The following is a 14,056-nucleotide window of genomic DNA, read 5'->3' as shown; positions in this document are numbered from 1 at the left end:
CTCATTAGCACAGGAGTTGTTTCAGCAATGGAATATCACAGAGAAATAAATGGGTTTCGCTGAATCAGAGTGAAAGCTAATCCAAAATTTCATGGCGTATCCACTGTTTTATCCCTGAGATGAGTTTTATATCTGCTGGAAACCCATTTTTTCAAAATTATTTTATGCGAAGTATGGAAATTTGATGGATGCTCAAAAACTTTTCGACAGTATGACTGAACGATACATCTTTTCATGGAATTTGATTGTTTCAGCATACAGAAAATATGGGTTTCCTGAAGAGGCATTACATTATTTTCACCAAAATAAAACAAGTGGTGTGGAAGCCGATCAATTCACCTTCGTCAAGATTCTACTAGCATGCGCAAGAAGAGCTGCTTACGAACAGGGCATTATTATCCATTAAAGAATAATTGAAGGGGGTTGCTGTCTAATGTTGTAATTTCAAGTGCCCTGATAGACATGTATGCAAAATGTCTAAACCAGATGCAATCTCATGGAATTCGATGATTGCAGGTTATGCTCAAAACGATGTTCATGACCAGGCTCTAAGAGTAGGTCCTGTTAAGCTTATTTTAACTAGCAGTTGTTCAAAAAAATTGGAAAAAAAATTTAGTGTTAAATAAAATTATTGATAATAAAATTTAAAATAAATTTTAAAAGGAGGGAAAAAAATAGGAAATCAAATAAAATTTAAGCATGAGGAAAAAAATAGAAAATCAATTTGTAGTGTAAAGTCTGATTCAGCGCTCTTCATTCCTAGCTTATAAGCAGTAGTTGGAAAAGAAAAAGATTTTAATTTTTCCTTTTCAGCTAAATCTTTAAATGGGAACAACAGGCTCCTAATGCAGAATTTTTCATTAAACAACTACCTAATGACATGGGATAAGGCTTTTCAAAGAAATGGCTCAACCAAATGTAATTTTGTGGAATGCAATAATAGCTGGATTCACACGCAATGGTGTTTTTGAGGAAGATATGAAGCATTTTTCAAGAAATGCCTCAAACAAACGTGGTTTTATGGAATGCAATCATTGCCAGACATGCGCAAAATGGGCTTGTCAAAAAGGCTCAGGAGATCTTTAAGAAAATACAATTGGAAAGGGTAAAGCCTGACTCGGTGACCATTGTCGGTGTCTTCCCAGCACGTGCAAAAACTGGAGCTTTGGGATTAATGAAAAGTGAGTTTTCTTCAGCTATGGCAGTTGTAAATTTCTTGATAAACATGTATGCTAAATGTGGAAGCATAAATAAAGCTTGCGATTTATTTGATAGAATTCATCAATTGATTGCAGGGTATGCAATGCAGGGCTATGGAAAAGATGCTCCAGAAGTCTTTTAAGCAATGAAGAACTCTCAAATCCAACCTAAACACGTAAGCTTTGTTTGTGTTTTATTTACTTGCTGTCGTACAGGTCGTTTTGATGAAGGTTTTAAATACTTCAATTGCATGAATGATTTTCACTACAGAATACTTACAGTGGATCAATATGTATGTGTGGCTGACAACCTTGGCTGCGTTGGCTATCTTGAGCTTTCTCATCAAAGTTCCATTGAAACTTGATGTGGGTGTGTGGATATCTTTGCTTGAGGTGTGTAGGTCACATAAGATTACAGAGTTGGAGAATTTGGAGCAGAACAATTTTTTGAACTAGATACTGAACATACTAAATCTTATGTTCTCCTCTCATACATCTATGCCAGAGAAGGCAAATGGGTTGATCTTCAAAAGATGAGAAAATTTTACATAGACGGAGGAATTAAAAAGATCCCAGTTGCAGTTGGGTCGAAGTTCATAAAATAGTACATGGTATTTTTGTGTTGGAGATAGATCACACCCACAAACAGATGAAATCTATAAATTATTGGAAGACTGACTATGGGGATGAAGGAGCAGATAAAATAAATAAACTTATCTAAGACATCAGTACAAAATAGACATAAAACAACACAAGTTATAGTGGTTCAACAAATTTCCCTACATCCACTCTCTAAGATAGGGAACATTTGTTATTAACTCTTAACTAATACAACACAACCCATGACATGTACATAGTCATTTATAAAAATATTTGACCATCAGGAGAAAAGAGAAGGTGAAAGGGTCATGTGACTATTGAACTTTACATATTCAACAATCTCAACAATCTCCCACTCGAAGTTCAACTGACACAACAATGAAAAATGGCATTCCCTGCATTTCCACTTTAACATTATGTTACAATCAGGCACACTGAGAATTAGCCTTCCCTAAATTGTACTGGACCGAATAAAATCTACCCTCCAAACATCTTCTCTTTCAACTTTTATGACCTCAAACTAACCCATAAGTCCACAACTAAGAATACCTCTTCGTGTAGATTCAAAATGCATTCCTTCATTCAATTATACAACAAGTCTTTGTGGCTTTCCAAGAAACACATTAATAAAAAAATATATCATCCTTGACAACAAGGACCTTTGAGATCCCACCACTAGTATTATCATGCTGAATACATGATCCCTTCAATTCGTTAATCCAACCTTCTAAGCTTCGCCTTTCTGGGACTTCCTTTGCAATCCATCCCACAACTTGGACCTCTATATTAAAGTGTAGCCTTACAACCTCACACATGGTCTCCATCTCGAAACTTCCTACATCTTTCCTAGCTTTGAAATCTAATGCCACACCAATACCCATAGAACTTTTGGAGTATTTTTGGAAAGCTGTTAGCAAAAGACCTTTTTTATGCTTGCAGGAAAAGTGTATTTGATTGCCTATGAACTGAATTACGGTCTCGGGAAACTCCTCAAACTCTTTAACTTAGTCACCAGCGATATATTACCTAACTCAAACTACATCCTCGACCTTATTTGCCTTGGAAGGTGTTCTAGAAGAAGCCATTTTTGAAGTTAGAGTGAGTTTTTCTTGTCCCCTATGATCTATCTCAACTTCAATAAGAGGGAGGTAACACTCTTCCCCATTCTGATGTTGCATGGACTGTCATCCAACTATGGTTGTGAATAGCTCTCGCTTTATTGAGAGTCTCTACCAAATATAAAGTATCTATTTTACTTCCTTTGCAATTACTAATGACCCTTTTGTCACCTTCCATTACTAAACTCCAGCCTTGAGGGAACAATTCCCAACTGAAATTGAATTATTTTTAAGTTGAGGGACATACTTAACATCCTACAGCAGCCAACTATTTTCATTGACTAGTTTTAGCAAAATATCTCATTTACCAACAATATTCAGAAATTCATCATCTGCAAGAAATACCCTATCAAAATTGTCATTTCAAAAGGTTTTGAAGAACTCCCTATGTGGAGTAGTATGAAATGAGGCTCGTGTGTCAAGCACCCAAACATTTTCTACAAATTTTGTTGTAGCCAAACTAAGAGCATCATCGTAATCTATACCTACTCAGTTTCAACCAAGCTCTGGTATCAATTGTAAGTTTTAATCAAGCAAATAAAACAAATAAACTTATCTAAGACAGTGATAAAAAATAGATAAGATACAACACAATAAGTTATAGTGATTCAACAAATTTTTCAACATCCACTCTCAAGGTAGAGATCATCTTTATTAATGGTTAACTGATACAACACATTCCATGGCATGTAGATAGTCATCTATAGAAACATATATAACCATCAAACTAGGAGAAGACAAATGGTAAATGGTCATGTGACCATTAGGCTTAACATACCCAAAAGAAGGCAGCATAATATCTTTTGATTCAAGACATGTACCAAATGATGTGGCAGAGGAAGTCATGGAATTACATATGTGGCAACATAGCGAGAAATTGACAATTGCAATTGGGTTGTTAAACACCTTCCCAGGTACTGTCATTAGAGTTGTGAAGAACCTTCGAGTGTGTATTGACTTTGACAATGCAACCAAGTCTATCTCCAAGCTTGTTGTAAGAGAAATTAGTGTAAGAGATGCAAACTAATTTCATCATTTGAACCATGGAGAATGTTCTTGTGGAGATTATTGGTGATGCTGATTGAAGCAAGTTTATTCCATGAAATCAAATGTTTAGATGCATAGTTGCCTATATATATATATATATATATATATATATATATATATATATATATATATATATATATATATGGGTCATTTGTTAGGTAGAATTGATGACATTGAATTGTTCTTAGGAAGCCTGTATAGCTCTAGAAGAATTTCTAGATTGGGCGCAAGAATGGGAATTGTCAAAAGGTGGGAAATGCTTGAAGAAACTACATATCATCAGAGCTGATATGAAATGTGAGAGAGATAGACTCACAATTAGTCTAGTTCTTGAGGAAAATGCCCATTGCATATGTTCACAGTTCTTTTTAACATCTTTGTATTTCGTGTAATCTTCTTTTGTAGATGGATTTGATTGGGTTTTTTTTTCTTATAAAACTTTCTAGCTAGGTACCTCGCTAATCTTCAATGAAACTAAGTCGGGTGAGGAAACTCACTGTTGCCCTCATGGTTTCTATGTTATGTACAGTGAGAGAAATCTAATGTCATCTCACTTGCCATTGCTTTTACAAATTTTTTATGAAGTTTTTTCAATTTGAAAACTATAACACCATATTTTATCAATGGGTATGTTTATGGAAGAGACACCTCTCTCTATATTTGCATTTAAAATATATAGATCGATATATATTGGATTATAGAAAATATTTTTTTATACCTTCAAATTTTCTACGTAGTATCAGAGCTGCTTCATAGGCCACCCTTAAACATCACACACCAAGGAGAAAATTAAGCTTGTAAAAAATAAGTCAACCTTGACTATTTAACACTTTTAGTGATAGAATGAAGCCTAGTGTGTGATGTTTAAGCCATCCCACTATGATATGAGGGCCAGAAGAATAACAGAGAAATCAATTTGAACTCTTCAAATTTGAACAATTAATATCAAGGTAGAAGTTTATGAAAGCTCAAAATAGATGTGTACAGTGAGAAATTTTAACAATTGAAATTAAAAGAAAAGCTTATGAGAAACTTCATTATCAAAGATTTAAGTTGATTGAATTTGCAAGAAGTTAGAGAATCTAGGTGACAGAAACTAGAAAGTGTGTACATCACAGAGAATATTGAGTACCCTCACATCTTGAAATCCATTATCATTGCATACATGTCCAAAAACATGTATCAACAAAAGGTTCAAAGAATACCTCATCACAATTCTCATTGAGGACTACCACACTTCATCCTCCCAAAGTCTAGGAAAATTTTGAAATTTACTTTGGTGTGATAAAGCATTTCATTTTGTGTACTTCACTAATATAATATCTCAAAATGAGACCATAAAAAAAAAAAATTAGTTATTTATCTTGAAGCAATATCTTTCACTCTTCAACTTGCTGACTTGTTGCCGCCCAACTTTGAATTTCAATTCCGAATCCAAGGAAGGTCCTAAGCCTCTGGATCCTCCACCTTACCTAGACCTGTAAATGGTGCTTGCATTATGCAAGGATTTGGAGGACACAATGGATGCTTGTGGGTCCATGGGGGATGTAGGGAAGACTTTTGTCAACACTGTTGCCTTGCGTAGTGGTGGTCATGTTGGTTGTCCTTTGGAGAGTGGTCAGAAGCTAGTAGATGGGACCTTGACTAGATGGAAGAACACACTAGTGGATTCTTCAGTGGCTAATGTCCCTATAGAGGATCCCAAGATTGCTCATGGCATATATGGTCCTGTGATCTCCCTCCTAGATAGTTTGGTGGACAATGTGACCTCTAGCCTCAAACTTTGTGTTGATGGTAGATTCGTTGCCGTTAGACCCACAATCAAGATGGTTCGTAAATGGGTGAGTCAAAAATGGAAAGTTAGGAGTAGTATGGGTGTTTCAACAATGCCTAATGGCCTCTTCTATTTCAAATTAATGACAAAGGAGGATATCAACCTCATTCTTTCAAGTACCTAGTATTATGGGAAACATTGTCTTGCCTTGACAAGGTGGCATCTAGGCTTTGATGCTAGTGTAGAGTTAAATAAACTAGCTCCAGTTTGGGTTAGATTACCTAGATTTCCCCTTGAATTTTGGGATGAGAATATCCTAAGGTGTGTGGGGAATTCTTTTGGTCACTTTGTCACTACGAACAAAGTGACTATGCAAAAATCATGACTGATTTATGCTAGATTATGTGTGAATGTAGCCTTAAATCGAGCACTCCCAACTGTGGTTACTCTTAAGACAAAATGGGAAGAGAAAGTCCAGCCCATTGAATATTAGAATGCAAACTTCTTCTACCAAAAATGTGGTCAATTTGGACACCTTATAGTGGATTTTAAGGTCCAAATGTAGAAGGATAAACAAAAGGAGGGTTCATGTAGGTATTGTTATGGAAACTATGGGGGAACTGTCAAAAACCCCAAGACTGGAGGAGGAGACTGTTGATACACAAATTATAGAGGTTCACCCAATGCTATCCACCCCAGGCAAAGAAGTGCATGATGAACCAGGGGAGGGGAATGCTTTGGAGGATAGGAAGAAATTGGAAGAATACCCCTTTAGATGAGATTTGGAGGAATTATTGAGTTCACCCATGGGGGAACATAAGGAAGAAGATTTGTTGGAGGATGGTGGAATAGAGGTTCACCACCCTCTTCCTTGCCCCCCAAAAAAACTGGGAGGGGACAACCAATAGGAACTTATGGCCGAGAGATGGTTAAAGCCTCTCCAACAAAGATTACAGCTAAAGTAATGGCAAGCATTGATAATGCCCAAAAGGAGGTTAGCCCTACCTCACCATAGGAGGGGAATAATGGGGAATGGGAGGTTCAAAAAAAGAAGAGAAAGGGGGGAGAACCAAATGTGGGGGCTTGTGGGACGGGTGGAAGACCATCTAGCAGAGCAACTAGGACAAAACAAGTAGCAAGGGATGTGGCTAGTGGTAAGGAACTAACACTGGAGACTGTAACTAGAGGTAAGAAATGAAATTCCTCTCTTGGAATTTAAGGGGGTTAAATAATCCCCAGAAGCAATATGCTCTAAAATAGTGTATATATCAGGAAAAAGCTAACTATGTTTTAATACAAGAAACTAAAATGTCTAGTGTTAATTTTGAAATTGTTAGTCATGTTTGGTTGGGTGCTACTTATATGGATGTTGATGGAGCCTCAGGGGGTATTGCTACTCTGTGGAAGCTGAACTCTATGATGGGAGTGGAGGTTTGGAATGATAGAAATTTCATAATAACTGATTTCCAAACTAGTATTCAACATTGGGGGGTTATCAATATCTATGCTTCTAATAGCAAGGTAGGGAGGAAGGAAATGTATGATAAACTGGTTAGGATTTTAGAAATAATGAAAGATAAGAAATTGATGTGTATGGGAGACTTTAATACCCCCCTGTACCATTCAGAGAAATTAGGAGGTAACAAGGATTGCCCTAAAAGCTTGCAAGATCTTAATGATTTTATGACCAGAATGGACTTTATTATGTGAAACTAAGAGGGAATCCATATACTTGGACCAATAATAGAAAGGGGAGGGACGTTATCTAGGTTAGACTAGACAGGCTAATGGTGATAGGGAATTGGGATCGACTTGGTAATTCCCTTCTGGAGAACCTCACTAGAAGTACTTCAGATCATTCCCCCTTAATCTTTCAATGGGAGGATGGTATTAAAAGTGGGTTGAAACCTTTTAGATATGAGATAATGTGGTAGTCTCATCCAAAATTCAAAGATAGAGTTCAAGAATGGTGGAATATAAGGATAGATGGTACTACAATGTACGGATTGACCCAAAAACTTGATTACATAAGGAGAAATGCTAAGGGTTTGGCTAAGAGCTCTTTTGGAGACCTGTTTAAAGTCAAAGGTGACGTGGAGGAAAAACTTTTAAAACTCCAAGGGGATATTGCTGAAGGAATTAACCTAGAAAGTGTTGCTCAAGAAGAAGAGGAATATGGAAAAAAGTGGAAGGAGATTTTTTTGAGGGATGAAATTTTTTGGAAACAAAGATCAAGAGTTCAATGGCTCATAGAGGGTGATAAAAACACTACTTTTTTCCATAGGTCAGCCTCTAACCATAAAAGAAGAAACATAATCAGTAGGTTGGAAGGTGAAGGGGGAAGGGTTTATAAGGATGAAGAGGAGATGGGAAGACATGTGGTGGAAAATTTTAGCAAGACTTACATCAAGGAGAATAAAGTAGGAAATCTGGTGATGAGAAGAAGCTTGATTAATATGATACCTCAGGTGCTGGGTATGGTGGAAAACAATCACATTCTAGCAAACATCATGAAGGAGGAGGTGAAATGTATGGTTTTTTCTATGAAAGCTTATAAAGCCCCAGGTCCGTATGGTTTCCCTCCAACTTTTTCCCAACATTTATGGGAGGTTGTTAAATCTGAATTGGTTTGGGCTTCTAGGGATTTTTTTAGAACCAGTAAGATGCTAAAGAGGATCAATAAGACTTTTATTGCTTTAGTCCCTAAAATTCTTACACCTTTGAGCCTTCTAGATTTTTGACCTATAAGCCTATGTAATACTATTTATAAGATATTTGCTAAAGTATTGGTTAATAGAATAAAGCCTTTTTTGGAAAGAATAAGTGGCAGTCCACAGAAAGGATTTGTTCTAGGGAGACAAATTCTAGATGCGGCAATAACCACACATGAGGTTATTCATTCAATGGAAAAAAACAAAAGACCTAGCATGGCCTTCAAATTGGATATCTCCAAGGCTTATGACAAGGTTAAGTGGGATTTCCTCTATGATGTGCTTGAAAGAGTGGGGTTCAATAACAAGGTTATAAATCTTATCAAGATTATGGTTGGTTCAGTTCAGTATTCTATTCTTCTAAATGGTTCCCCCTTGGGCAATTTTGGAGTGGAGAAAGGTCTAAGACAAGGTGACTCACTTTCTCCCTACCTTTTCATTATGGTGGCAGAAGCTCTAGGGAGGTCTTTCTCTAAACTAGTTAATATAGGTTGTGTCAAAGGAGTTAAGTCTACCACTACTGCTGATCCTAAAGTTCTACAACAATTTGTAGATGACACATTCCTTTTTGGAGAATCTTCAGTTATTGAGGTTGAAGCCTAGAAGACTATTTTTCACAATTATGAAGAAAGTTTAGATCAGCAAGTTAATTACCACAAGAGTAAGATTTATTTGTTTAATATTGATGCCCCATTACAAAGGAGGATAAGGAACGTTTTAGGTTGTCAGTTTGCCAACCTCCCGGATACTTATCTTGGCCTACTGCTAACCACTAAAGAGGTGACTAATGAATTATGGAATACTTTAGTGGAAAGAATTCAGAAGAAACTTGCTAGCTAGAAAGGGAAGATCCTAAGAAATGCTAGCAAATTACAATTGTTCTTGGCAGCTCTCTGGGGCATTCCTATTTACTTCCTGTCCCTTTTCAAAATCAACCAAAATATGGCAGATAGGATTGAGAGAATACAAAGGAATTTCCTCTAGTCAAGAACAGAGGAGAAACATAATTTGAGCTTGGTCAATTGGGAAGAGGTGTGTAAGCGAAAGGAGAAAGGGGGATTGGGAGTAAGAAGACTTTATGACCTTAATAAGGCTCTCCTTATGAAGATTGGCTAGAGATTAAGAGAAGATAATACTGATTGGGGTAATATTATGTAAGCTAAATATTTGTCAAATTCTGTTTTCAATTGGAATCTATTCAATAATGACCTCCTAGGAGGCTGAAAAATCTGGATGAATATAGTTAAGAGTAGAGGCTTATTGAGGGAAGGGACAAGATGGATAGTGGGGAATGGTCATAGCATCAGATTCTGGGAAGACAATTGGATGGGAGGGAAACCACTAGTTTTTAGCAAATTCAAAAGACTAATGGAGCTACTTAAAGTAGACATATGAAGGAAGGTGGAGGACTATATTGATTAGGGGAGGAAGTGGAAGAAATTTTATAAAGATATTTACTCCCAGGAGGATATTCAGCTTCTCAAGGAGTTGGAAGAGTTGATAAGAGCATAGAGACCCCCTATTCTAATCCAGAAGGATACTACAACCTAGGACTTAACTTCAAGTGTAACTTCACAGTCAAATCAGCTTACAAACACCTCTTTAGCAAGGGCCTCTATCCACCATTGTGGAGTAATATTTGGATTAGTAACCTTCTCCCTAAAATCAATTTTTTCCTAGTGGATGGCTTAGCATGGAAAATTTTTAACCATAGACAATCTGAAAAGAATGGGTTTTTATATAACAAATTGTTGCTATCTCTGCAGGGAAAAGGAGGAGATTATTTTCCACCTATTCCTTGAATGCCAGTATACCTTAATGATATGGGCTATGGTGTGGGAGAGATTTGGTCTAGACTAGGTTATGAAAGACAACCTATGGAAATTTGTGGATAACTGGTGCTGCCCCTTCTATCACCCAAAATTGATCTTTCTGTGGAAAATTGTTCCACCATATATTTGTTGGCATATATGGAAAGAAAGAAATAGCAAAATATTTTGGGAGGAGGAAAAACTGATGCAGGTGGTTCTTGGAATAATGTAGAAATTGCTGAAGGAAAATATCAGGGTTGCCAAATGTAAGATGCCAAAGGAAGAACCAGGCAGGCAAGAAGGTCAAATTGCTAAAAAAAGGGGTGTTCATGAGGATTTTTATCTTTTTGATAGCTCAAAAATGTTAAGGAGATAGCAAATGAGATGAAAACCACCTACCCTTACACAATTTAAACTAAAATTTGATGGTGCTGCTAGAGGAGGTATAGGAGTAGTGGGTGGAGTACTACGGGATGGGAATCACAATGCACTATTAGTCTACATAGGGAAGGTGGGGAATGGAAGTAATAATCTGGCTGAGGCAATGGCTTTGTTTTGGGGTCTTCAGCTGATTAGTAAAATGTAACTTAAGGAAATATCAACAAAGGGGGACTCCAAATTAATTATTGATTTGGTTAATTGAGTGTCCCAATCAGGATGGAATATTCAAACTATCATTATGGAAATCTAGCATATTTTAGAGGGGATGGAAAAGGTCCACCTGCAACACATCTACAGGGAAGGAAATAAGGTGGCTGATGCAGTGGCTGCCATGGGGTTTAAATTAATAGTAGTCACGTGCTGGAGGAATATGGAAAATTTGAACGAAGATATTAAGTCCTTGATACACAAGGAAAGAGGGGGAGTATCATTTAATTATGACTTTAAAATTTAAAGCTAGGGCCAAATTTGGCAATTTTTTCCTTGGAGAGTTGAAGTACACTAAATTTAATAAAGGTTGTAGGGAAATGAGGAGAAGATGTGGCCATACAAATGGAAAAATGAATGAATGCAAATTAAGAAGAGTGTCATTTCACCATTGTGGTACCCTATTGCGGAATTCAAATTACTTCCCATTTAAAAGTACGAATGATATCATTTTTCAGATTGTTAAAGATTTTTAGGGTGTTTAAATTATGATACTATACAAGCACAATTTCCATAATGATTTCGCATGGGATTTTGATGCTTATCAAACATGAGATTGTAAAAAAAATTTGATCATTATTGAGAGACATAGGATTGATAGTATTGGTAGTATTTTCACAGACAGGGAGGTTTAGATATGCATCACTAAGGTGGGGGAACGAAAAATTGGCAGCATAGACATGGGTGGAGATTTGAATAGCCTAGAGCCCATGAAAATGGAGAACTTCAAAGATAGAATGGCCACCTGGTTCCTCTTAAAAGAGAGGGGCTTTCTGCCTTACATGCAGTCGATGGTGGGGTATGATGAGAATTGTGCCCTCCATTTTGTCAATGGGTGGAACAACCACAAGGTTACCATTAATGGAATCACTTTTCAAGTTAATGAGGAAGTAATTTCCATGGCTACTAGTCTTTCAATGAAGGGGAAAAAATGGATAAAGATCATTTAAATCACTGACGAGGCCAGTATGAGCAATTTTTTTGTGGAGGATGAGGAATTAGTGTGCCATAGAGGAGGATTTAAGAGGGATAAGCTGCCAGCTCCATGGGATGATGTTTTCCTAGTACTCATGAAATATCTTATGCTAGAGGGCAGGTTCAATGTTTACTACTACTACCATTTTCCCTTATTGAATCATTCTAGAAATAGGGATTTTATTTCTATCCCATTTTTTCTGCTACATTCTCTAGAGGATATGGTCAGTGATGTTAGGGAGAAGAGGAATAAAGGGCATAACTTCACCATTATCCACCAAGGCTTAATCTTTTTCTTGTACCAATTCCACCTTGCCCTTTGCTGCCCTAGGGTGGTGGTGGTTGATAACCAACACCACTAATAGAATTCACCCTGAGTACTAGTACTGGTACTTGAATTCATACCCCTCGACCCTCCCCTAGCCGTAAAAATAAGAAAAAGAAGAAACCCAATATAATTATGGAACAAAAGAGTAGTAAAAAGGTTAAAGTGGAAAAAACTATGGAGCTGGAAGAGGAGGACTCGGAGGAGGAAGTGGTGGGAAAGGCTAGGAGAAGATCTAGAAGACATGCCCAATCCCAGGCAACGTACAAGAAAAAATCTAATAGATTTAGGGTAGAGGAAGTGGAATAGGAGAGCTCAGATAATAATGAAGAGGAGAGGGAGGTGGAGGATAACTCTGATTCCAATAGAGAAAAAGGGAAGGAGGAGGTAGAAAAATGTATTAACTTGGCTGAAAATTCGGTTGACAATGCCCAGTTGTCTGCTAATAATACTCAAGTTTTGGCTGGTAATATTGTTACTATGGAGACTACCCATGTTTCGGCCAGCTTCACACTTCAACCCATTACCTTCTGTGAAGATAGTAACAAAGTGGACACCTTCCCCATTGTTAGATTGTGGTGACTGATCAGGAAAGTACTGTACACATTATGGCCGACATATGGTCGACATGTTATAACCCTAAAGTGGTTTAATACTTGTATAAAAAGGGCTTAGGGTTGGGTATTTTATATATGGGGTGATACGAAATTGGTTCTTGCGGCGGTATTGAGCTGTAAGGGATTACAGATTGTAATCAGGTTGCAATCACTAGATTGTAATAAGATCGAACTTGCTGTTTGGTGGACGTAGACCAGGGATTGGGTGAACCACGTTAAATCTTGGTGCCTTGTGTTCATTTCTGTGTGTTCTATTATTTTCTGTTATTGGTTATATTTGCATGTAGTTTTCATTTCTGTCCATGGTTTATCCTAACAAGTGGTATCAGAGCAAGGTTGTCTTTCAGTTATCCTCTCCAGGAAAGTCTCACGGTTAAGTGGGAGTCTCACAGTTGAGTGGGAGTGATGGCGGATGAGGGTAAGTTGAGGGTTGATAGGTTTAATGGGTAGAACTTCCAGTTATGGAAGATGCAAATGGAAGACTATTTATATCAGAAGGATTTATGGAAGCCATTGGAAGGAAAAGCCAAGAATCAGGGAACTATGTCAGAGGCTGAATGGGATCTTTTGGACACAAAGGCACTCAGAAGCATTCAGTTATGCTTGGCACCATCGGTGGCATTTAATATTACAAAAGCAAAGACGACAGAAGATTTGATGAAAACCCTAGCGACACTGTATGAAAAGCCCTCCGCTTCAAATAAGGTATTTCTCATGAAGCGTTTATTTAATATGAAAATGGCAGAAGGTGGATCTGTTGCAGATCATTTAAATGAGTTTAATACTATTACTAGTCAATTATCTTCTGTGGGTATCAATTTTGATGAAGAAATTAGGGATCTCTTGATTTTGTGTTCTTTGCCTAAAAGTTGGAATGGCTTGGTAATGGCGGTGAGTAATTCTGTTCCTGGATCTAGTACCCTAAAATATGATGATGTGATCGGTGTTATTTTAAGTGAGGAAACTCGTAGAAAATCCTCAGGTGGATCTACATCAGGAAGTGCTTTAAATGCACAAAGAAGGGGCAGAATGACTGAAAGAGGAAGTAACTCTGGAAATCATGAGAAATCAAGAGGAAAGTCAAAGGGGAGGAGGTCTCAATCGAGAGGACCAAATGATTGTTGGTACTGTGGGAAACTAGGGCACAAAAAGAAAGCTTGCTGGACTCGAAAGAAAAATGAAGGAGATAAATCAGATGGAGACAAAGAGGCAAATGTGGTAAGTAACAAAT

The 14,056-nt window shown here is 37.3% G+C and overlaps 1 protein-coding gene across 1 annotated transcript; it reads left to right on the top strand.

Moving 5' to 3' along the window:
- Window positions 1-997: 997 nt before the first annotated feature.
- On the top strand, window positions 998-1,342 carry LOC149554244 (pentatricopeptide repeat-containing protein At4g21065-like). The gene has a single exon (XM_089790488.1). The coding sequence runs from the start codon at window positions 998-1,000 to the stop codon at window positions 1,340-1,342; it is 345 nt and encodes a 114-aa protein (XP_089646614.1).
- Window positions 1,343-14,056: the final 12,714 nt, after the last annotated feature.

Source organism: Cupressus sempervirens, chromosome 6 (assembly GCF_028749045.1).
Source record: "Cupressus sempervirens isolate cs-2001-9-10 chromosome 6, ASM2874904v1, whole genome shotgun sequence".
NCBI classification, from domain to species: Eukaryota; Viridiplantae; Streptophyta; class Pinopsida; order Cupressales; family Cupressaceae; genus Cupressus; species Cupressus sempervirens.
Note: the sequence above shows the minus strand (reverse complement) of the source record. Positions and strands in the feature narration are given on the sequence as shown.